General features: G+C 44.3%; 1 protein-coding gene across 4 annotated transcripts in view; it reads left to right on the forward strand.

Moving 5' to 3' along the window:
• Positions 1-23,324, forward strand: part of clip2 (CAP-GLY domain containing linker protein 2) — a 145,456-nt gene that overhangs the window by 34,975 nt on the left and 87,157 nt on the right. For all 4 annotated transcript variants that reach the window (XM_052035254.1, XM_052035253.1, XM_052035256.1 and 1 more), the window contains one exon: positions 22,152-22,699. In XM_052035254.1, the coding sequence (XP_051891214.1) occupies positions 22,152-22,699 (548 nt within the window). The remainder of the gene's footprint in view (positions 1-22,151; positions 22,700-23,324) is intronic.

Consider the following 23,324-nt stretch of genomic DNA (forward strand, 5'->3'; position numbering starts at 1 on the left):
AAAGTATTGTTACAATTGAACAGGGTACTGGTGAGGCCACACCTTAAAGGATATTCTAGCATCCAACAGAGATTCACTGGGCTAACTCCTGGGATGAGAGTGTTATCCCATCACAAGAAAGAAATTAGATCCATCTTCTTTGGTGTTTAGGAGAATGAGGGGAGATCTAATTGAAACATTACAAGATCCCAAGGGGTATGACAGGGAAGTTGAATGTTTCTACTAGTGGGAGAATCTTGAACAATGAGACATGGTTACAAGATTAGGGGGCAGACATTTAAAGCTGAGGTGCACAGGAACTCCTCAGGAGGGGAAGAAGTTCCTATTGCACCTTTAAATGAGCTGTTGAAGCTCTGGAATTCTGTACCTCAGATAATTTTTTGAAAGAAGGCAGCTTTTGTGGAGAGGCATAGAAGAGGAGATGAAAGCCTGGGGCAGATCCACCCTGATCACATTGAATGGTGGGGCAGGCTTGAGGTCCCTCCTGCTCCCAACTTCTTGTGTTCACATTCTGTAGTATTGATGTTGGTTTGATCAATAAACCTGCAGCTAGATTTACTGATCTCTAAGGAAAGACTGTTCAATTCCTGTCATAAGGTATCCATTCCTAAACGGTGGCCGGAGATGCCAGGACACTGGTTCACCTTGAATGTGTCAGTCATTTGACACAGAAGGAAACCATTTGCCCCATGGGGTCTATAATCTGCTCCCAGTTGAGCAATCCCATATATCCCATTCCTCTCCTCCTCATTTCCCTGTAGTCTTGCAACTTATTCTCTCTCACATTCCCAACACCTCTTTTGATTCTTTTGCCACTTACCTAAAGGGCAATTCACAGCAGTCAATTAACCTACCAGCAATTTCCCATGTTTCAAGCTGTAGGGGAGCGAAATTTGTATTCACTCACTTTTTTGTCTTCACACATTTACAGAAGCTGTTACACACAGTTTTTATGTTCCCCGCAAGCTTACTCTGATATTCCACCTTCTCCCCCATGATCAATCATTAGGCTGACCTTTGCAGAGTTCCAAACTGCTCCCAATTCTTGGGTCTGCTGCCTTTTCTGGGAATTATATCTGTTTCCTCTCTAGATGTAATACTATCTTCATGAGCCACTGTTGAGCCCTCTTTCCTGGCGTATTTTTGTGCCAAACAGAAAGGAATCATTGTTGTAATTCATGAATACCTTCTTTAAATATTATCCATTTCCTGTCCACCATGAACTCATGCAGTAAATTTCTCTAATCCATCATAGCCAACTCGAGGCTCCTGCCTTTGTGGTTTCCTTTGTTCAGATGAAGACCCTTAGTTTTTGACTCTACTGCTTCACTCTCCATTTTAATGAAATATTCTTTCGTATTATGGCTGCTTTTCCCCAAGGGACCCCACACAACAAGATAGTTAGTTATTGCACAAATGCCCACTCTAGATTAGCAGGTTCCCTAGCCAGTTCCTCATCATATTGGTACAAACACAAAACTCATTCCGGAAACTCCTCTCCATTGTATTATTGCTAATTTGGTTTGACTGATCTCACTGCTGATTAAAGTGACCCATGATTACAGCTGTACCCTCATTGCATGCACTTCTAATTTCCTGCTTAACTGCATCCCCTCCAGCACCGCTACTACTTGGGGGCCTATAGGCAACTCCCACCAATATTCCTGCCCCTTGGTGTTTCTTAGCGCCGTCCATATAAACTCATCATGGTTTTCTCTGACAGTGTTCTTCACCATTGCATTGATGTCTTCCTTTCAACACTACCCCATCACCCTTCCCTTGTCCTTCCTAAATATTGAATACCCCTGAATCTTCAGTTCTCATGCTTGGTCACCCTGCAGCCAGATCTCTCTAATGGCAACAATATCATGACTATCCTTGTACTGCTACTTCATCTACTTTATTGCGAATGCTCTGAGCATGAAGGCACAATAGAACATACATAGAGCAGTACAGCACAGATCAGGCCCTTCAGCCCACAATGTTGTGCCGACATAGCTAATTCCTCCTACCTACAGAATGTCCATATCCCTCCATTTTCCTCCCATTCATGTGCCCATCCAAGCCCCTCTTAAAAGCCCCCAATGAATTTGCCTCCACCGTCCTATCAGGCAACGCATTCCAGGCATCCACCACTCTCTGAGTAAAACAAAACTTACACCTCTTCTGAACTTACCCCCTCTCGATTTAAATGCATGCCCTCTGGTATTGGATCGCTAAATAATGGGACAAAGATATTGCTTGTCCACCCTATCTATGCCCCTCATAATTTTATACACTTCCGACAGATCACCCCTCAGCCTCTGCCGCTCCAGAGAAAAGGGCCCAAGTTTGTCCTGCCTCTCCTGATAGCACATGTCTTTAGACTTGTTTTTTTAACATTATAAGCCCACTTAACATTTTCTTTTGCACCATGACCCCTAATGTTTATCATTCTTTTCTCTACCTTTCAATCATGCTTCTTTCTTTACTGTCTTTCATTTCTCTCCTTGTATTCTCCCTCCTCAGTCTCCCAGCTCGAATTCCTCTCCCCTTCCCGTACTCCCTCCACCCCCACCCCCCATCATTCTGGTCTAAATCCTCCTGGACAGCATGAAAAAACATCCCACCGAGGGCATTAGTCTCAATCCTGTGATTGAGGCAGGATGTGTATTGCCTCAGTATACATCTGGTATGTACTGGTCTCACTTTCCCGTCCCCAGATCCAGTCCTGAAGTCCCAGGATCCGAATCCTTCCCCACCCTCCATCTCTCCAGTCACGTATTAATCCAATACGTTTCCTATTTCTACTCTTGCTAGCATGTAGCACTAGGAGTAATCCTGAGATTACTAAATTTTAATTTACCTCTAACTCCCTAGTAGGACCTCATTCCTTTTCCTCCCTATGTCATTGGTCTCAATATGTGCCTGAACTACATAATGTTCACTCTCCTGCTCCAGAATGTCCTACAGCCACTCCAAGGCATCCTTGGCCCTAGCACCAGGGAGGGAAGAGATAGGATCTGTGCAAAACAATTCCAGGTCCCTCAGGTGTCTCAACTCCCACTTGCCTTTAGGCCAATTGGAATGGATTTTAGGTTCTTGCCCAAATCTCACATTGGCCTGATATTAACGGGGAGGCAGTGAGGATCTCTGTAACATGGGGAAGTGAACAAAAGGCCAAGGACACAAGGACCTGATGAATTTGAGTTCATTTCTAGCAGCTGGGCAGATTGAAAGGCACCGTGGCTCAGCTAGTAGAGCAGCTGCCTCACAGCTCCAGCAGCCCAGGTTCAATCCTGACCTCCAATGCTACCTCTGCACCTTCTCACTGTGACTGCTTGGGTTTCCTCTGGGTGCTCTGGTTTCCTCCGAGTGCTCTGGTTTCCTCCGACATCCAAAGTTGTGTGGGTTGGTAGGTTAATTGCCCATATTGTGAGTGGTGGAACCTGGGGGAAATTGATGGGAATGTGGATAGAATGAAATGGGATTAGTCTGGGTGATTGAAGGCCAGCAGGGATAGTGGACTGAAGGGCCTGTTTCCTTATGACTATGAGATGGGAAAACCAGTGATGGGGGCTGCAGCCAGGAAACCCTGGGAGATAGTCTCTAGCAATCGGGGGTGGGAAGGAATTAGGAGGGTGGGTAGTAAGGAGTAAGGAGAGATAGGCCAACTCCTTCCTGTGGAGCCAGGAGAATACCTAGCATCTTGAGTTTGGCAACTGGGTTTCCCCAAGAAACCCACATGGTGAATTCAAATTGCTTCCAATTATACTGCAGGAGCTTTGTACAAAGTCTCTGATTTCTAAATCAGTGGTGCCATTTGTCTAGAGTAGAAGACACTCAGACAAAAGGGAATGTCTGCCACAAATGTTAGGACTCCTTTCCCAAGATGGCATCCTAGGCAGGTGTAGCAGTTAGCGTAATGCTATTACAGCGCCGGTGACCCAGGTTCAAATCCGGCCGCTGTCTGTAAGGAGTTTGTACGTTCTCCCCGTGTCTGCGTGCGTTTCCTCCGGGTGGTCCGGTTTCCTCCCACGTTCCAAAGATGTACGGGTTAGGAAGTTGTGGGCATGCTATGTTGGCGCCGGAAGCGTGGCGACACTTGCGGGCTGCCCCAAGAACACTCTACACAAAAGATGCACTTCACTGTGTGTTTCAATGTACATGTGGCTAATAAGGATATCTTATCTTATCAAAGACAGCTTCTCTCCCGCTGTTATTGAACAGTCGCCCTAGTACGATAAAATGGACTCTTAACCTCACAATCTACCAGTCGTGGACTTGCACCTCATTGTCTACCTGCACTACACTTTCTCTGTAACACTATATTTGGTATTCTGTTATTGTTTTCCCTTGTACTGCCTCAAAGCACTGTTGCAATGATAAGAGCTGATTGGATGGCATGTAAAACAAAGTTTTTTTACTGTACCTCAGTACATGTGACAGTAATAAACCAATTCTATCCATGCAACCTTGATACTATTACTCTTTACCTGCAAAAGACCATTGCTAATGAATCAATGTGAAAGCTTAACATATACTTCAGTTCCCCTATTCATACCTTTGATACAACTCCAGAGTATTCTACAATAACCAACACAGATAGAATGAGTAAAGTTTCTCCTTGAAGTGAAAGCAGCCTTAAGTTTATATGATCCTGACCCTTACACTGTGTAAGCCCAATAAATTCAGGATTCCTACAACCAGCTGACATGTTCAATAAACAACCTTAAATTACTTTTTAAGAGCAATTATACATAGTTCAGTTCCCAAGCCTCAGATAGTGGCCAGGGGAAGATCATTTATTTCACTGAATATAAAGGAATTGCATCACTTTGTCAGTTAAGTGCAACTGATTCCAGTTAAGACTGATGTGATAAAAGTTGCTTGATTCAGCTTGCTGTGAGGATTAATGTGAAATGAGACCAGGAAATGCTTAATGGGCCTTGGTCCAAACTCCCAGTCTCAGAGTTCAGTAAATCCCCTAACAGTGAGTTAATAATTGGGTCTGGGATATAGGGGATAATAAGTGGTGTGTGTACATGTCGGGGGGGGGGGGGGGGGTAGGGAGAATAGGTACGTGTGTATGTTTTGGGGGGGGAAGGTGGCATGGTGCGGGGGAAAAGAGGGAGAGGATGAGGTAAGGGTGGGTGGAGAGGACGAGGGAGGGGAGGTGGAGTGTGGGGGAGGAGGGAGGGGATGATGATGGGGAGGAGGAGGAGGGAGGGAGGGGATGGAGGCAGTAGGAGGAGGAGGGAAGGAACAGAGGTGGTGGTGTTGGTGGGGAGGAGGACGAGGAGGAGGGAGGGAGCAAAGGGGGCAGATTGGTTGGGCAGTGGGTGCGTGTCGGGGCGAGTGTTGGTGTCGGGGTTGCGGGTGAGTGATAGATGGGATAGGGTGGGTGGTTTGGGATGTCGGGGGGGGGACCGGGTGGTATGGGCTGGGGAGGGTGTTGGGTGAAGTTGGATGGATGGTAGGGTGGGATGGGGTAGGGGTGGGAACCTGTCAGGTGATGGTGGTGGAGATGGGACAGTGGGGGTTGTTGTTGTGAGCCTGTAGGTACAGTGAGGGGAAGTGCTGAGTGAAGGTGTGGTGAAAGGAATAATTGGTGTAGGCGCACCACATCACTGAGAAGTTCCTCATTCAATAACATTCCTGTTTCAAAGGTTGCTCTTTGGTATTTTTGTCAGGCAGCAAAAGGAAGAGCATTTTCTTCCCCCACACACTTTGTTTGTAACATTGAACGAGTTCCAAAATGACGCAAGGCAGAAGAATCTGAAAAGGAAGTGGCTTACTCTTGTGGAATCCTGGGCTCTGATATAAAATTACAGCCTAGCATTGAATGGGCTTCTTTTGGTGTTTGCGTGTTGGTGTTGAATTAACTCTTGCTCCTAAATACATCCTTTCGGGAGCCGTTAAGAACTGGTTGCAGGCAGCAGCCTAACAGCACAATGCAAAGATTTATCAACATGCAGTTTCTGAAAGGTAAGTTGTTGACCTTTGCTCTGCCACTGGGGGCACAATTGAGCCTATTCAGAGTGGGGCGTGTGAGGGTATTGTAAAATCAGGTGTGTGGAGATGGATAAACGGGCTGTGGCTCACGGTTTATACATATGCTGATCTTTGTTTGCCTTGTGATGGAGTTCAGGATACTGGATTTAGCAGGAAATCCACGTGGATTCCCACTGCCATTGTCTTTTAGTGAATGCTGATGATAAAAGGCATGTAAATGTTGGGTGATTGTGAGTCCATATTCCTTCAATACCTTGTTGTTATCACTGTCAGAATGATGTACAAGAACTGAGAGCTATCGCTGTTAAATGAAATGAGATTGTAACTGGAAGTGATGGGACAGAAGCTGGCTGTTTAAAAATCAAATCCAACTCTTTTGAAACAGTGCCTTTTGATTCTGTGAGTTTGCTTCTTATTGAGTTTGCTTTGGTCTCTGCAGCTTGGTTTAATGGGATGTTTTCTACTGAAGTACAGAGTGGGGGAATTGACCAACAGATGCCACTTTTATTGTCACCATATGTTACTACGCAGGAAATGGTGAAGTAATTTAGAAGTCAGGCAGGGACTGGCTATTGGAAGATTTGAATCAGATCTCATATTGCAGGAGAAATGGGAACAGATTTGGGATTCCTCCAGAGAGATGGAGTTCAGAGGAATGTTTACTGAAGCTACTGCTTCTCTTGTGTTACTCATTCCCAAAATAATACGAACCAATTCAATGATTCTGATGATCCCTCCAGAAGGTTGCCTTGGTTACTGAGTAGGGGAGTGTAGTTCTAAACCATAGCATCATGCAATGCAAGGCTATTTTTAGAAACTTGTTCAGTATCCTAGACAGCTTAGCTGATGTGCTGGGCGTGACTTGTTCATTTGTTTTGGCACAGCGGGAGTTTTATTTCCCAAAGAAACCCAACGTCCACAGCACTGCTCCTGCAGTTGAAGAGTCATTACCAGGCAGGTGGTGTCAGCATATGCAGGAGTTGTCAAAAAGTGCAGCTTTTCAGAGCTTGCTTGCAACAGAGGAGAAGGTAGAGAGTGGTCATGTGATGCGTGCTGATGTGCGTGGCGGAGCTGAAATAAATATTCCGCAATGGTTTGCCAGCCAGTCATGCATCAGGACTTCCAGATGTGATGACATAAGCTTGAGAACAAACCTCAACAGATTTAACAACAGTGGAAATCCTGAGGAGTGACTGAGTGAAACTGTACAGTGTAAAAATGGTTAGGAGAGAGAATTGCTTTACCCTTTATAAAAGTTAGGCAAATGGAATTTCAGAAAGCAATCCACAGTGTTGAGGCTAATACCTTGCTAGTCCCCCTCCAGCTCCTCCTCGATAGTTATTGCCTTGTCCTAAAGTTTGATCCTCCACCTGCAATAAAACCCAGACTCCCAATCTCTCATTTGGATTAGCCTCCTCCTGCTAAAAATACAAGAGCCATGTAGCTCAGTACAATCCTGTACATTGTGCATATCCCACCCAGATACTGGAAATTCTCAGCAGTTCCACCAGCATCTGAGGGAAGAGAAACTGTTTCAGGCTGATGACTTTTCATCGTAACTGGGAACGTAGAGAGATAAAACGCGCATTGGAATACAGAAATACAGAAAATGCTGGAAACACTCGGCAGGTCAGGTAGCAGCTGTGGAAAGAGAACGAGTTGAAGAACCTTCATGAGGACTGGGAAGGAGAGAAAAAAGTTGGTTTTAAGTTGCGGAGAAGGTGGGGGGTGGGGGGGAAGGTTGGATTGGACAGAGGGAATCTCTCTGGGGTGAGACGAGAGTTGCTGTGGGGATGAGTTGTTTACTGGGACACTGAGAGGGTGACAAAGTAGTTTGATGGGTTTGCAAATAGCTGGACAGGGTGTATTAATGGAGAGGGGTTAAAATGGAGTTGATATCATAGACCAATGACGTGCAGCAAAAATGGTCAGTTCTGATATAGACAGAAAGCAAGTTATTGGAAGTTGGAGAATTTGATATGCAGTCCAGACAGCCGCAACGTGCCCAGACAAACGATGAGATGCTGTTCTTCACGTTTGTGTTGGGTCTTGCTTCAACAGTGCAGGAGACCACGGACGGATTGGCCAGAGTGGGAATGGGATGCCAGATGAAAGTAGTGGGCAATGCTGAATTTCCTGTCATACGTGGCGGTTGATGCAATGGAAAATGAGGAGCAGAGGGTCCTATTGTGGATCTAGGAGGAAGGGAGGGGTTGAAAGTGGGAAGGTAAATGGATGTGACAGAGCCCCTTTGAATTATTCTAGACGGGAGTCCTGGTTTGAGAAAAAGATGTAGTGAATGGTGGGATTGTAAGAACAGCCACAAAAGTGGAAGGGAAACTGGGTCAATGAGATAAAGTTCTCTCAAGGAGCAGGTTGGGAAGGAACAGTGGATATCAATCTCTTTATGGAATTCTTTGTTCTGGGTTGGATTCCCTTCCTCTGCCCCCCTTCCAGGCATCTCAGTGCCATTTCCCGCGCTTGGCCTAACCTGGAAAATGTTATCAGCCTTGCTGCCAGTTTCCATATTTCCATCGTCTTCACATGTACAGTCTGATGCTTTCCCCTCCTCCAACTTTTCCATCCCCATTTCTAGGCAAGGGACCTACCCTGATCCATGTGGTACCCTACTACTTACCAACCTGAAAACAACCTGTTTATTCCTACTGTTTCCTACACTCCAGGTATGCCAATGTATTAACGCAATACTGTGAGCCCTTTTTCCCGAACAGCCTTCTGCATGTCACCTTATCAAATCTATCCATCATCTACCCTGTGAGCTACATCCCCAACAACACTCTAATGTCAAAAAAGATTTCTTGTTCACAAAACCATGTCAATTCTAACTATCCTATTATGAATTTCTAAGTTCCCTGCTCCTTTTCCTTAACGGTGGATTCCAACATTTTAAGGACACTGGTGTCAGGCTGACTGATCTGTTGCTCTTGATTTTCACTCTCCCTCCTTTCTCGAACAGTGATGTTACAGCTGCTCCCTTCCAATCTGCTGAGGTCACTCTAAGATCAAAAGGATGTTTTTACTGCCTCTGTAGACCCCTCATTGAGAGCTCCAGGATGCAGGTTATAAGGTTCAGACTGTCAGCCTTTACTTTCCTCATCTCTGCTGCTAACACTTTACTCGAAGTTCTTCACTCTGTTGACCCTTTGCTCCCCACGCACTCTGTTGACAAAATGGTCTTGACTGCTAATAATCAACATCACTCTGGATCTGTTTTTAGAAAAGAGTTAAATGTATTTAAAAAGAATTAAGACAAAAATAAAAATGCACACAACTCACACTGCTCCACACTATTTAAATCAAGTAAATAAAACTTTACCTGTTCTTCTCCTGCAGCTCATTTCGTCCATTCATTTCAATGGACCTACTATACTTGCACCTGGTTAACCCAGGTCTCTCTCCACTGCAACCCCTGGCCTGGCCTGGTCTGCAATGTGTGACCCCCCCCCCCCCCCCCCCCCCCCCCCCATGGTGCTGATGAAAGGCTTTGTATGCACAAAGCATGAAAGGCCTTTGTTTTTATGCCTTGTGAGCAACAGAATTTTGCCGCAAGGAGGCCCAAACCAAAACTAGGTATTAGCACATCTTTTTGGCATGTGACAATTTAGTTTTGACCAATACCAAAGCAAGCTATTGATTCCTCCTTGAAATCAAGGAGAAATCGATACTTCTTGATTTGACATTGTTTACTGATGCATTAATTCCATTAAATTCACTGCTCTTTCCTGCCACATCATGCTCAGTATTATCCAAATTACCGTGTTGCTCTATTTTTTTCTTTTTAAACTGTGATTTCCCTCATTTTATTTTTTTCTTTCTTTGTTCTTCACTCTCTCCCCCCATTCCTTTCCTTTAGCATTCCTTCATCTCCCATGCCACATGCAGAAGCATTTTGGGAGGATGTTAGAGAAGTTCAGGTTCCCAGACGTTTTACTGCTGCTGTGCATATACAAAGAGATGATGACCCAGAACACAAGCTCTTCAGCCCATGATGTCTGTGCTGACCACAATGCCAATTTTAAACCGCACATGGTTTATATCCCTCCATTCCGTCTTTTCATGTGCCTGTCTAAATGCTATCGTATCTGCTTCCAACACCTCCTCTGGCAGTGTGTTCCAGGCACCTACCACTCTGTGTATATTTTTTTTTTAAAACTTTCTCCTATCAGCTTATTTGACATTTCCACCCTAGGAAATAGACTCTGAGTATCTACCCTATTTGTGCCTCTCGTAATTTTATAAACTTCTATCAGGTTGCCTTAGCCTCCGATTGAACAATCCAAGATTGTCCAACCTCTTGTTATAGCAAATACTCTCTAATCCAGGTAACATCCCATGAACCTCTTCTGCACCCTGTCCAAGGCCTCCACATCCTTCCTGTAATGCGGTGACCAGAACTGCAAACAGTACTCCAAATGTGGCCAAACCGAAGTTTTATAAGGCTGCAACATGACTTCCTGACTTTTATATTCAATGCCCTCTTTACCAACCTATCTACCTGTGTTACCACTTTCAGGGAGCTATGGACTTGCACCCCAAGATCCCCCTTTACATCAATGCTCCAAAGACTCCTGCCATTCAAAGTGTAACACCTCACATTTGTGTGGATTAAACTCTATCTGCCATTTCTCTGCCCATATTTCCAACTGGTCCCTATCCTACTATATCGTTTGACAACCTTCCTCACTATCCACAACTCTGCCAATTTTTGTCACCTGCAAATTGTTAATCAGCCCACCTACGTCTTCATCCAAGTCGTATCACAAACAAGAGGTCCCAGAACTAATCCTTGCGGAACACCACTGGTCACAGACATCCAGACAGAATGACATCCCTGTGCCACTACCCTTGGTCTGCTATGGCCAAGCCAATTTTGAATCCAGTCCACCAAAGTCACTGTGGATCCCATGTGCTTTAATCGTCTGGATCAGTCTACCATGAGGGACCTTGTTGAATGCTTTACTAAAGTCCATTTATATGATGTCTACTGCCCTACCCTCATTTTGACACCTCCTTAGAAAAACTGAGCCAAGTTTGTAAGACATGACTTCCCTCGCACAAAGCCATGCTGATTATCCCTAAAGTCCATGCTTTTCAGGATGTGAGTAGATCCTATTGTTAAGAATCTTCTGCAATAATTTCCCTACCACTGAGGTAAGGCTCACTAGCCTATAATTTCCTGGTTTGTCCCTATTGGCCGCCTTAAACAAAGAAATAACATTGGCTATTCTCCAGTCCTCTGGGACCTCACTTGCAGCTAAAGAGAACACAAAGATCTCTGCCAAAGCCCCAGCAATTACCTGTATGCCTCTGTCAATAACCTGGTCAGTGGAATTAAATGGACTCTATAGTAGTGACAGTGCATTATTTCTAGCTTTGAAATTGGCTTTACGATCAAAGTGTAAGACACTGGTGCCACCATACTGTTTGTTTACCATTACTAACTAGGGCTGGATAACTAGGACAGTCTTGTTAATTTTCATTTGCTGTGTTGGTCTTCATTGTCATTATCCGATGTTGGTCCATCTGTCCTTCCCAACTATCACTTCCATTTCTTTCCTCTTGTGTCCTCAAGACGTATCATTAATTCCCAGCTCCATGCTCATCTCTTCCATAATTTCCTTCTGATGTGCTTCCAGTCTGGTATTGTCTTACATCACTTTGCTGATATGATCCCAATTAACATTGTGAGTGACATCCTCCATGACTCTTGTGAAATAAAACAAGCTGTAGCTCAGCAGTAGAACCCTTGACTATGAGTCAGGCAATTGTCCTGAATCATTGTTGTCGCACTGCAGGTGGGCTGTGCTGTCAGAGATGCTATGTTTGGGGTGGGATATAAAGCCTAATCTACTGTTCCAGATGCAAATAGTGGGCTTTCTAACACAATTTGTTCTCCTCAGCTAGAGGTGAAAGTAAGCCAGTTTGGGCTAGAATGATGCATCAGTAAGAAAGTGACCTGTGCCATTAGTTCTGCAAGCAATTCACACCTCTGGTCTGCAAGTTTACTCTGGGTATTTACAACTCTATGCCAAGCAAGTTTATTAAATTCTATATAGATTCTAATGCTAAAAGTATGGTACTTATGTATTCACGTGGGTTGGGCTACCTGGTTGCTTGGATTATCTGAGTGTCAGATGGGAGTGTATGATTGATCCTCCTATTTCTGGCCTTCAGGTATTTGGTCAGACTACTTTGCTCCTCAGCTAGCTAGCTATCACCACCAGAGCACCTTTCTTATTGCCCATTGTGGGACTGTAGCCTATGAAATCAGTCCTGATAGGTTGACCTCCTGTCCAGTCCTGGGTGATTGGTCAGTCAGACCTGGCAGGCATTGTAAGTGCGTCACCCCTACCTCGGCCTGTTGACCTTGCACCATATCAAACACTTGCTTGTTTGAGGGTTTTTATCTCTTGGGCTGGACTAGAAGTGGTCACTAACTTTTGAGTATGAGGAAGTAGCTACATTTACCCAAGCTCGTTAAATACTAATGTCAGTGACTTTGGTTGGGGAGGCGGGAAAGATAAAATTCTTGAGTGAATCAAGGCAGTAATATTCTTGAGGTACAAGGAGGAAATCTGTGGACACTTTCAACAGAACTGAGTTTATTATCACTGACATATGTTGTGAAATTTGTTGTTTTGCGGCAGCAGTACTGTGCAAGACATAAAAAATTACTATAATTTACAAAAATAAATTGCAAAAGAGGAATAACGAGGTAGTGTTCATGGTCTTCTCTAGTATAACTAGTATCATTGTAAAATGGAGGTGCATAGAAATTTCTTTGCAAAGAGGATGGTGAATCTCTGAAATTCTTTACCCCAAAGGGTTGTGGAAGCTAGATCATTAGAAGTATTTAAGGTCGAGGTTGATCAAAGTTTGAAAGATCAGGTAATAGCGGTTATGGGGGACTGGCACAGAAGAGTTGAGGCCAGTGTAGATCAGCCATGATCGTATTGAATGGCAAGGCAGTCCTGTGGGTCTGGTGGCCTATTCCTCTATTTTCTTGAGTTAGAACGTACAACAGTACAACAAAGTGCAGGCCCTTCGGCCCACAATGTTGTGCTGACCTATATAAACCTACCCCATGATCAATCTAACCCTTCCCTCCCACACAGCCCATAACCCTCCATTTTTCTTGCATCCTTGTGCCTATCCAAGAGTCTTTTTAAATGTCCCTATTATATCAGGCTCTAGCACCATCCTCGGCAGTGCATTCCAGGCACCCACCACCCTCTGTGTATTTAAAAAAAAACTACCTCTGACATCTCCCCTAAACTTTCCTCCCTCACCTTAAACGGATGTCCTCTGGTATTAGCCATTGCTGCCCTGGGGAAAAGGTGCTGGCTGTCCACTCTATCTATGCCCCTCATAATCTAGTACACCTCTATCAAGTCGTCTCTCATCCTCTTTTGCTCCTAAGAGAAAAGCCCTAGCTCGCTCAACCTTTCCTCATAGGACATGTTCTCTAATCCAGACAGCATCCTGGTAAATCTCCTCTGAACCCTCTCTAAAGCTTCCACATCCTTCCTATAATGAGGTGACCAGAAATGAACACAATACTCTAAGTGTGGTCTAACTAGAGTTTTGTAGAGCTGCAATATTACCTCGTGGCTCTTGAACTCAATCCCCTGGGGTACAGGCACTTCCCATCTGGGACCGGGGATTTATCTATCCTAATGTTTTTCAGAAGCTCCAACATTGGCTCTTTATTACCTTAGACATGCTCCAGCACATTAGCCTGTTCTATGCTGAACTCACATTTGTCAAAGTCCCTCTCCCTGGTGAACACTGAAGCAAAGTATCCATGAAGGACCTGCCCTACCTCCTTTGCCTCCAGACACATGTTTCCCCCTTTATTCCTGAGTGGCCTTACCCTCACTCTAATCATCTTCTTGTTCTTCACATATGTGTAGAATGCCTTGGGGGTTTTCCTTAATCCTATTCACCAAGACCTTCTCATGTCCCCTTCTAGCTCTCCTAAGTCCCTTCCCGGCTACCTTATAACTCTCAAGAGCCCTGTCTGAATCTTGCTTCCTAAACCTTGTATGCTTCCTTCTTCCTCTAGACTAAATGTTCCACCTCTCTTGCCAACCATGGTTCCTTCACCCTACCATCCTTTCCCTGCCTCAGTGGGACAACCCTATCCAGAACCCCATGCAAGTGGTCCCTAAACAGCCTCCACATTTCTGCTGTGCATTTCCAGTTCCCAATCTAAACTTCCAAGTTCCTGCCTAATACCATCGTAATTTACCCTCCCCCAATTAAATACTTTCCCATATTGTCTGCTCCTATCCTTGGCTATGCTAAAGGTCAGGGAGTTGTGGTCACTATCTTCAAAATGCTTGCCCACCGAGAGCTCTGTCACCTGACCAGGTTCATTGCCTAGTACTAGACTAGTATGGCCTCTCCTCTGGTTGCCCTGTCCACATTCTGTGATAGGAATCCTTCCTGGACACACCTAACAAATTCTGCCCCATCTAAACCTTTTGCACTGAGGAGGTGCCAATCAATATTGCCCATGAGACAACCCTGCTATTTTTGCACCTTTCCAAAATCTGCCTACTTATCTGCACCTCGGTGTCCCGGTGGCTATTGGGGGGGGGGGGGCCTATAGAATACTGCAATAGAGTGACTGCTCCCTTCCTGTTTCTGACTTCCACCGACACTGACTCAGTAGATGATCCCTCCAAGATGTCCTCCCTTTCTGCAGCTGTGATACTATCCCTGATTAGTAATGCTACTTCTCCCCCCCCCCCCACCCTGCCTTTTTTACCTCCCTCTCTATCTCTTTTGAAACATCTAAACCCTGGAATATCAATCAGCCAATTCTGCCCTTGCAACAGCCAAGTCTCTGTAATGGCGTTCTTGTGTTTTACTCAATGGATAGTTTATAAACCAACTGTTTGGAAGATTTAGGTGGGGGTGATGGGTGCAATTGGAATTGATTTATTATTCTTGCATGTACCGAGATACAGTGGTGGGGGGAGGGAGGTGGGGAACTTAGCTTGCATGCTATCCCTACAGATCTTTTCAAAATACAAGTACCTTGAGCTAGTACAAGGGAAAAGCAGTAACAGAATGCAGAATATAGTGTTACAGTTATAGAGAAAGTGCTGCACAGGTAGACAATAAGGTGCTTCTGCATTGACTCTTGTGTAAAATCTACCCTTGAGAATCCCAAGACATTTGATAAGTATATCGGGAGCAAGAGGATAGTGAGGGGAAAAAGTGGTTCCCTTGTGCACCAAAGGGGTAATCCATGGGTGTTGGCAGGGGATACGGGCAAGGCCCTAAATGAATACTTCTCATCTGTATTCACCAAGCAAAAGGACCTGGAATATAGTGAGTGCCTGGAGGGGCACACTGATAGCCTGTAGCATGTCAGTAGGTGGGTGTGTTAGATGCCTTGGAATGCATAAGGGCAGATAAACCCCCAGGGCCAGATGAAATGTATTCCAGGATGCTATGGGAAGCAAGGGAGAAGATAGCTGGGGCTCTAATGGAGATTTTTACATCATAGGTGAAGTACCAGAAGACCAGGGGTCAGCTAATGTTATTCCTTCCTTTAAGAAGGACACCAAGGATAAGGCAGTTACCTACAGGCTGGTGAGCTTTGTGTCACTGGTAGGGAAATTATTGGAGAAAATCCTAAGGGATGGAGTTTATGTACATTTGGAAAGGCAGGGTCTGATCAGGGATAGTCAGCATGGCTTTGTGCGAGGGAAATTCTGTTTCTCTAATTTGATTGTGTTTTTTGAGGAGGAAACTATGAAGGTTAGTGAAGGCAGGGCTGTAGACACTGTCTTGTATACACTTGAGTAAGGCATTTGACAAGGTCCTGCATGGTAGGCTGGCTCAGAAGGTTATGTAACATGGGATCCAAGGTGAGTTGGCTAAATGGATGCAAAGTTGACTTGGTGACAGGAAGCAGAGGGTAGTGGTGGAAGGATGCTTTTCTGATTGGAAGTGCGTGACCAGTGGTTGGTGCTGGGATCCTTGTTGTTCATGATATATATCAATGGCATGGATGTGAATGTAGGAGACATAATTAGTAGGTTGGCAGATGGCACAAAAATTGGTAGCGTTGTGGATAGTGAGGAAGGTTGTCTAAGACTACAGCAGGAGATTGACCAGATGGAAAGTTGGGTGGAATGTTGGCAGATTAATTTAATTCTAGCATGTGTGAGGTGATGCACTTTGGGAAGTCAGGTAGGGAAAGAATGTATACAGTAAATGGCAGGGTACTAAGGAATGTTGATGAACAAAGGGACCTTGGGATTCAAGTCTGTGGTTCCCTGAAAGTGGCAACACAGGTTGATGGGGTGGTGAAGAAGGCATATGATGTGCTTGCCTTCATAGGCTGGGACATTGAATATAAAAGTTGGAAGATTATGTTGTGATCTTACAAAATATTGCATGACACTTGGAGTATTATTGTGCAGTTCTGGTCACCACACTATAGGGAAAATGTGTTTGCACTGGAGAGAGTGCAAAGGAGATTCATCAGGACAGGTTATGGGAGAGAGATTGGATAGACTAGTCTCGCTTTCCTTGGAGTGAAGGAGCCTGAGATGTGACCTGGTATATAAAACTGAGTCACAGAGAGGGCAGATGGTCAGAATCTTTTTTCCCATGGTTAGTGTGTCAAAACAAGAGGGTATGAGTTTAAGATGAGAGCGAGGAGATTTAAAGGGGATCTGAGGGGAAAGTTTTTACGGAGGGTGGCTGATATCTGGAACCTGCTGCTAGGGGAGGTGGTTAATCAGATACAATCACTACATTTAAGAGGCCTTTAAACAGGCATTTGAATAAGCTAAGCATAGAATAATTATTGACTTAATGTGGACATATGGGTTTGGTGTAGTTGGGTAAAAAGGTTGGCATGGATGTGATGGGCCTGTTTCTTTGACCTGCACCAGTTCCCCACTATCTGTCACTGCTTGGGCAAGCCCTGTGGACTGTGCCATTTTAATTTCGGCAAAGCATTACTTTTGATAGGCAAATTACTCCGATCTACTCCATCACCATTGATATTACTTCTGCAGAGACGCAGCACATGTGAAATAGGGTTTTTACAGCACCGTCTTCAAAGTGACACAGGCACGGCTCTGGAATTACATGGGCTTCCCTCAATGTGCCATGAGGAAATGCATTTTATACTGGTGTTAATCCTTCTCTCAGTAAGAGATTGGCATTTCCACAGGCAGTAGTTCTTTTACTAATTCTGCAGCATAACTGCTTTCAGAGAGCAAGCAGTGAGTGGGTTGTTATAGACCAATTGTCACAACGAGTGGGCTGGTATAGACCAATGATCAGCAGAAAACAATTGTCCTTGTTCTCGTTCTACCTGCGCACATGCACAAATGAAATGCAAATATGTTAAATATTACTTCACAGTCAAGATATGATGAGAATGTTGGTAGATTTTCCTGTTCCATTCTACAAGTGTCGAAAAATTTGCTGTCCTTGCATCTTATTGCACTTTTCATTTAATGTGGATATTTCAGAAGCGGTGAACTCTACAGTGTGAAAGCTGAATATCAAAGGCACTGCTGCAGTGATTGTAATTAATGATACATGAAGTAGTCCCCCAGGCTTGAAGGCATTTATTTTAGTCGCTAGCTAGCAACTAGGTTCAAATCCTGAATAGGGTGAAGAGATGCAAAGAAGCTCATCTGTTGGCTACAGCTGGGCTTGGATACTGGGGTTTAGCTTTACAACAGGAAATCCCCTACCACTGGCCCATATGTAATCCACGGGGAGGAGAGACTTTCTCGGGGCCTCCTAGTGAAAAGCAACAGTATGTCTTCTCTTAACTTCACGGAGCTTCAAGCAAACACTAACTTGCAGTTGTTTAAGTAAAGGAGAGCCATTGCACGTTGGGGCATTAAGGAATTTCCTCTGCCTTGGTTTTCTGCTTTGTAAAGCTCCTCACCTAGGAACTGATTGCTTCAGCAAAGATATATGGGATGATGCACAGCTGGTCAACAAGTATTTTTCTTGAGGGCCACCAGGCCTTCCAAGGAGAAAGTCCCTCCTTTTGCACACACCGGGATTGCGGGTGTACAGTGGATTGCAGAGGTGAGGTGGAGGAGGTGGCTTGTGGGGGGTATGGGGAGTGTTGGAGGTCAGGAGGGGATGGGGGAAATTGGGACATGGATGGTTGATTAGTGTCATGGAGAGATCGCAGTCAGATGCATGAAAGGTGAAGGAAGGGTCAAGCCAGCATAACAGTTAGGAAGTCAGTCGAGGGGTCGGGATGAGAGGGTAGTTTTGGAGATCAGTAATTGTGTTGGGCAGGGGAGGTTGATAGGGGTGTAGTTGGGCAGTGTGGTGGGTGACAGTGACAGATCGGTTGTTGGGCATTTTATCATTGGATGGGAAGTGGGGGGAGGTGTCAGAGGGCAGATCAATTGGAGGGAAAAGGTTCAGGAAGAGCTAGGTGATCATTGAGAGCTTGTGTTATGACCAGGATGGGGTTGGACTGCCATGGGCAATGGATCAGTATGTTATTTTGGGGACCTATCTGAGGGCAACTTCCAGTAATAGATCCTTTGACCTGGGGTCAGCCCTCCTGCAAGTAATGTTGAAGTAAGACTCTTGAGTACTGCAGAGGCATGCATCTGCAGGAGAGACCTGTACCGTATGGAGGCCGTGCATCTGTGATCCAAATTCCCAGATTCCAGATGTGCATTACATGCCTTTAAATACTAATGTGCTTGTCTAGGCTGCTCTGTGTGATGGCACGTTAGCGGCACAGAAATCCAAAAGAAAAAATCACAGGGCTCGGGTAAATCCTCGGTTTTCCCTCGGTGCTACCCGATTTAGTTTCTAGTCTTCAGTCTTGGGGTGGCATACTGGAGGCCAGCATAGGCTTGAAAGATGAGAGGTTTCCTTCTGTACTGTAATAGTATCAAGATTCTGATGCCTAGAGATTGAATTTCGACTGTGTTAAGTGTATGATTGCACGCACATTGATTCTTTGCAAATATTTACAAAATGGGGCAGTAATTTGTTAATCATGTGCATAAAATCATGCGATTACAGGAAAGGCTGCTGTGGAAGGAGGGAGAATGTTGGGGGAGGGGCAAAACACTGACTTCCTGTGTGTGGGGACAACCCCCACATGATTCTCTGTCCTGATCCAGGGTTGCGAGTGGCCCTACTTCACTGCGAGGTGTTGGATGTTCAAGGAGGCAATAATTCCTGCTTGAAGAATTGATTTGTGCTAAAAGATCATGAAGGGAACACCAGTGAAAGTTTTAATTATCCTAAGCATTATATACGGAGGCTGGCAGATGCTTCGTGCAAGATTTCTCCATCACTTAACTAACATTGTGGGTGGCACACTGACACTCCAGGGAGTGCATTAGGGTTAAGCCCCAACTCCAGCAACCCAGGTTTGATCTTGAACTCCGGTGCTGTCTGTGTGGAGTCTGCATGTTCTCCTTGTGGGTTTCCCCAGGGTGCTCCACACCCCAAAGAGGTGCTGGTTGTTAGGTTAATCAGCTACTGTAAATTGCTCCTAGTGTGGGTGGCCAGTGGGACAGGAGGCACTGCCTCAAGAAGGCAGCATCTGTCATCAAGGATCCACCATCCGGGCCGTGCCCTCTTCTTGCTGCTACCACTGGGGAGGAGGTACAGAAGCCTGAAGTCCCGCACCATCAGTTTCAGAAACAGCTACTCTCCTACATCCATCAGGTTCATGAACTGACCTGCACAACCCTAACCCTACCTCAGCAACAGAACACTATGGACCACCTCTTGCGCTACCATAGACTTGTCTCTGATTGTGTTTTTTTTTGCAGTAATATTTTGTTTTGCACGATCATTTTCTTTGCTGCCTTGTATAATCGATGTTCTGTGTGTTATCTGAATCTACATGCCTGTGATGCTGCTGCAAGCATGTTTTTTTTATTGTAATGGACCTGACTGTACCTGTGCACTAGACGATAAATTCGACTTGATGTGACCTGACTTGAATAGGTTACAGAGAAACCATTAGGAACTGATTGCTCTAATAGCCAGTATAGGCTCAATGGGCCAATTGGCATCTTACGGTAAGGAAATATGAAAACTATATTAGGACATCTTATTGCTAATTCCAGCTTGATGCACTCCATTTTTCTTTGAGTGATCAACGAAGATGTAGGTCACTCCCAAAAACTCCAATTAACGATGGAGGAGATGTGTGATCCATGACTTATTACAACGCAGAAGGAGGCTGTTCAGCCCATTGGGTTCATGCTGGCTCCTGTTCCCCCCCTCCATATTTTCTTGTAGCCTTGTAACCAATCTATCTCGCATCCCAACCACTTCCCTTTTGATTCTTTCTGTTGCTTACTTACACCGGGGCTTGACTAATTAACCTGCATGCCTAGTAAGGACGTGTGAAGTCATTAGATGTGCATCTTCCTGATGGGTGCATTTTCACACAGATATGATGGCTACACAATCTAAGCTGGATAAAACTGCTTTCATGTGTAATTTATACATGAAATCTGTGTGCAAATAGATCTAATTTTGAGGCTTAAATATTCGCATTGGCGTAAAGTGTAATTTGCCCAAAATTAGCGAGAGTAGCACATTGGGGAATTGCAAGGCCACATTAGATTCAGAACACACTGAGTTTCTGTGATTCTCTGCACAGGTTTATCTGGATACTTGTCCCACCATTTAACTGGTCACACCATGGTGACTTTCCGCTAATTCAATTTCTGGACATTTGAGGAGCTGCTTAAGTTTTTTTTCCACAAGGCACCAGTGCACTTGCAGGTTCTTTTTCATTCTTTTAAAGAATATTCAATACCTATTTTTTAAGTTCTGACTAATACTTATTAATAACACTGGTAGATTGTCTTCAAATTAATCAATTGTTCAAAGCTGACTCCAATCAAGTAATAGTTTTAATTTTGTTTAATCATTTGAGATTTAACAAGCATCAGTTTCCGGAGTACAATGAAGAATTACATTATTCATTATTATTCTGTGGGTAGAAGGAGTGATTTTTAGCATTTCTTCACCTCGCATTCATCTACATCTATCATATCCTGGTTTGGATTACCAAGAATGGTTTACCCCCCTCCCCCCCCCCCCCTCCCCCCCCCAGGCTGCACTATTAAAACAGGAGCTTTGGAGACCCCTGGATGTAAGCACAAGAAGTCTTGAGATCAGCCTGAACTTTCGGATTCATTATCTACTGCTTAGGCTCAGTACAAGCTTTTCTTGTACTTGTTTTGTATTTCCAGGCATTTGAATTCTAACTGTACATAGTTTTAATATGCTGTTCCCTAATTTAACCAGAGAAGACTACATTAAAAATAGAAACTGCTTTAATAAATCTCATGTCGTTAATATTCAGCTTAGCGAAGTCTAGTAATGCTGCAAAATCTATTTGATTATATTCCAGTTTGCAGATAACAGCTCTTAATCTCATGTTGTCCTTTATCTCTCTTCTGGTAATTATTTTTCATTAATTAACATAGCCAGAAGTTAGCACAGTCTAAAGCAATGCATTTGTTTTAAATAGTACAGTACTGGACTTCTAGAGCAAGGTTTAGAAACATTTCACTCTTGCAGTGCCTAATCCCTCATAATGCTGTTAGGAGCATAAATATTGGTTCTTTAAATATTTTGATCATTTTCAGCTATTTAACAATGTTAGTCACAAATAACAGACAAGAGACTTTAACCAGAAGTGCCTACCTGTGTTTGTTGGATGCCTATTTTCAGTATTAATAAAACACCACCATTTTGCTGTTCTTAAATATATAAAGGGATATTTTTAAATGCAAAAATCAGTTCTAAAATGCTGCCAAATGATATTGGAATATGAAACATTTAGAAGTTTAAAAATGAAAATTTTCCAAATCTGAGAGTGTAGTGTTTCACATTTCCATTGTACATTGTTCTGGGGATTAATCTTCCAAGTCTGTGGTTCATCACATTTGGCAGACTACTACAATTTTAGGTTGTTGCTTTGTACGTGCTATGATTTCCTCATGCAGTGTCTGCCCCAATCACCTTGGCTTACTGCTGTTTACTCGTTGCTGATCAACCCTATGAAATGTTGGCTGTGTGATGATAGGATTGTCTCTTGAAAACTGAATTCTGTTATTTTTGCTGCTGTTTTCTAGGCTCCCCTTTGCACAAGCAGGCTTCTGCCCCCACATCTGGCGACAGATTGGCATCAAAGAGCGCTGAGATGGGAGATGACTGCATTGGGGATTTTGCCATTGGAGACCGTATCTGGGTGAATGGTGTGAAGCCTGGCATCATACAGTTCCTTGGGGAAACACAGTTTGCCCCTGGAAAATGGGCCGGCGTTGTCCTCGATGAACCTGTGGGAAAGAACGATGGATCGGTGGGGGGCGTACGGTACTTCGAATGCGAACCTTTGCAAGGTATTTTCACAAGACCCTCAAAACTGGCGCTGCACCCCTCAACTGATGGCGCTGGAAGTGACGCGCTTTCTGGAGAGTCCATAACGTTTCCAGTCCCATCCTCTCATCATGGCACTGCCACCCCACCACTCTCCACTCAGCGCATGAACTGTACGATTCCTTTGAGGGAAAGCATTTTGAACAGCTCCATGAAGACTGGGAATGAGTCGGGATCGAACCTGTCCGACAGTGGATCTGTAAAGAAAGGCGATAAAGAGTTGAGATGTGGGGACCGAGTTCTGGTAAGTACTTTTATTCCTTTTTTTTTACCAAGAAGGCATTCTCTGAAATGATAAATAGGCAGGGTTTTTGATAACACCTTTGGCCAATGGGGTCAATGTTAGATGGATTGGGTCTAACAGTGTAATGTGGTAGTATGTAGTAATAAAACATAATTTGGCAGGTTACTATGTCCCCTTGAATCCAACTTAAGTAGAGGATCTCTCGTGTTGCACAAATTTCTCAAGTAAAAATCTGCAACTGTCTTAATTTAATTTCTGGGGTCTCTGTGGTGGTAAACTTAGTGATTGCTCATGAATTCTTGATTTAAAGTTTATGTAATTCTGTGAGCATCATTACAGAAAAAAACACAGCTCCAACAATGTGCTTGCTGACCTCTACCCAAACCTGCCTGTCAACTCCTTAACTTTCAGTTAACTTCCCATAAGTACTCTTTATTATTGATTACCTGGTGCGTGGAAGGATGAATATTTTTTGCTGCATCTACACCTGGACCTGGGCCAGAATCATTGTTGATGTGACCAGCATGTGCATAATGCCTGGAAGGGTCCATCCACATTTTCCTAAATCTTGTGGTGAGATCATGTGCTGCTCACCAGTTCACTTCAGTGAGAGACACTGCAGGGC

The sequence above is a fragment of the Pristis pectinata genome, chromosome 21 (genome assembly GCF_009764475.1).
Source record: "Pristis pectinata isolate sPriPec2 chromosome 21, sPriPec2.1.pri, whole genome shotgun sequence".
NCBI classification, from domain to species: Eukaryota; Metazoa; Chordata; class Chondrichthyes; order Rhinopristiformes; family Pristidae; genus Pristis; species Pristis pectinata.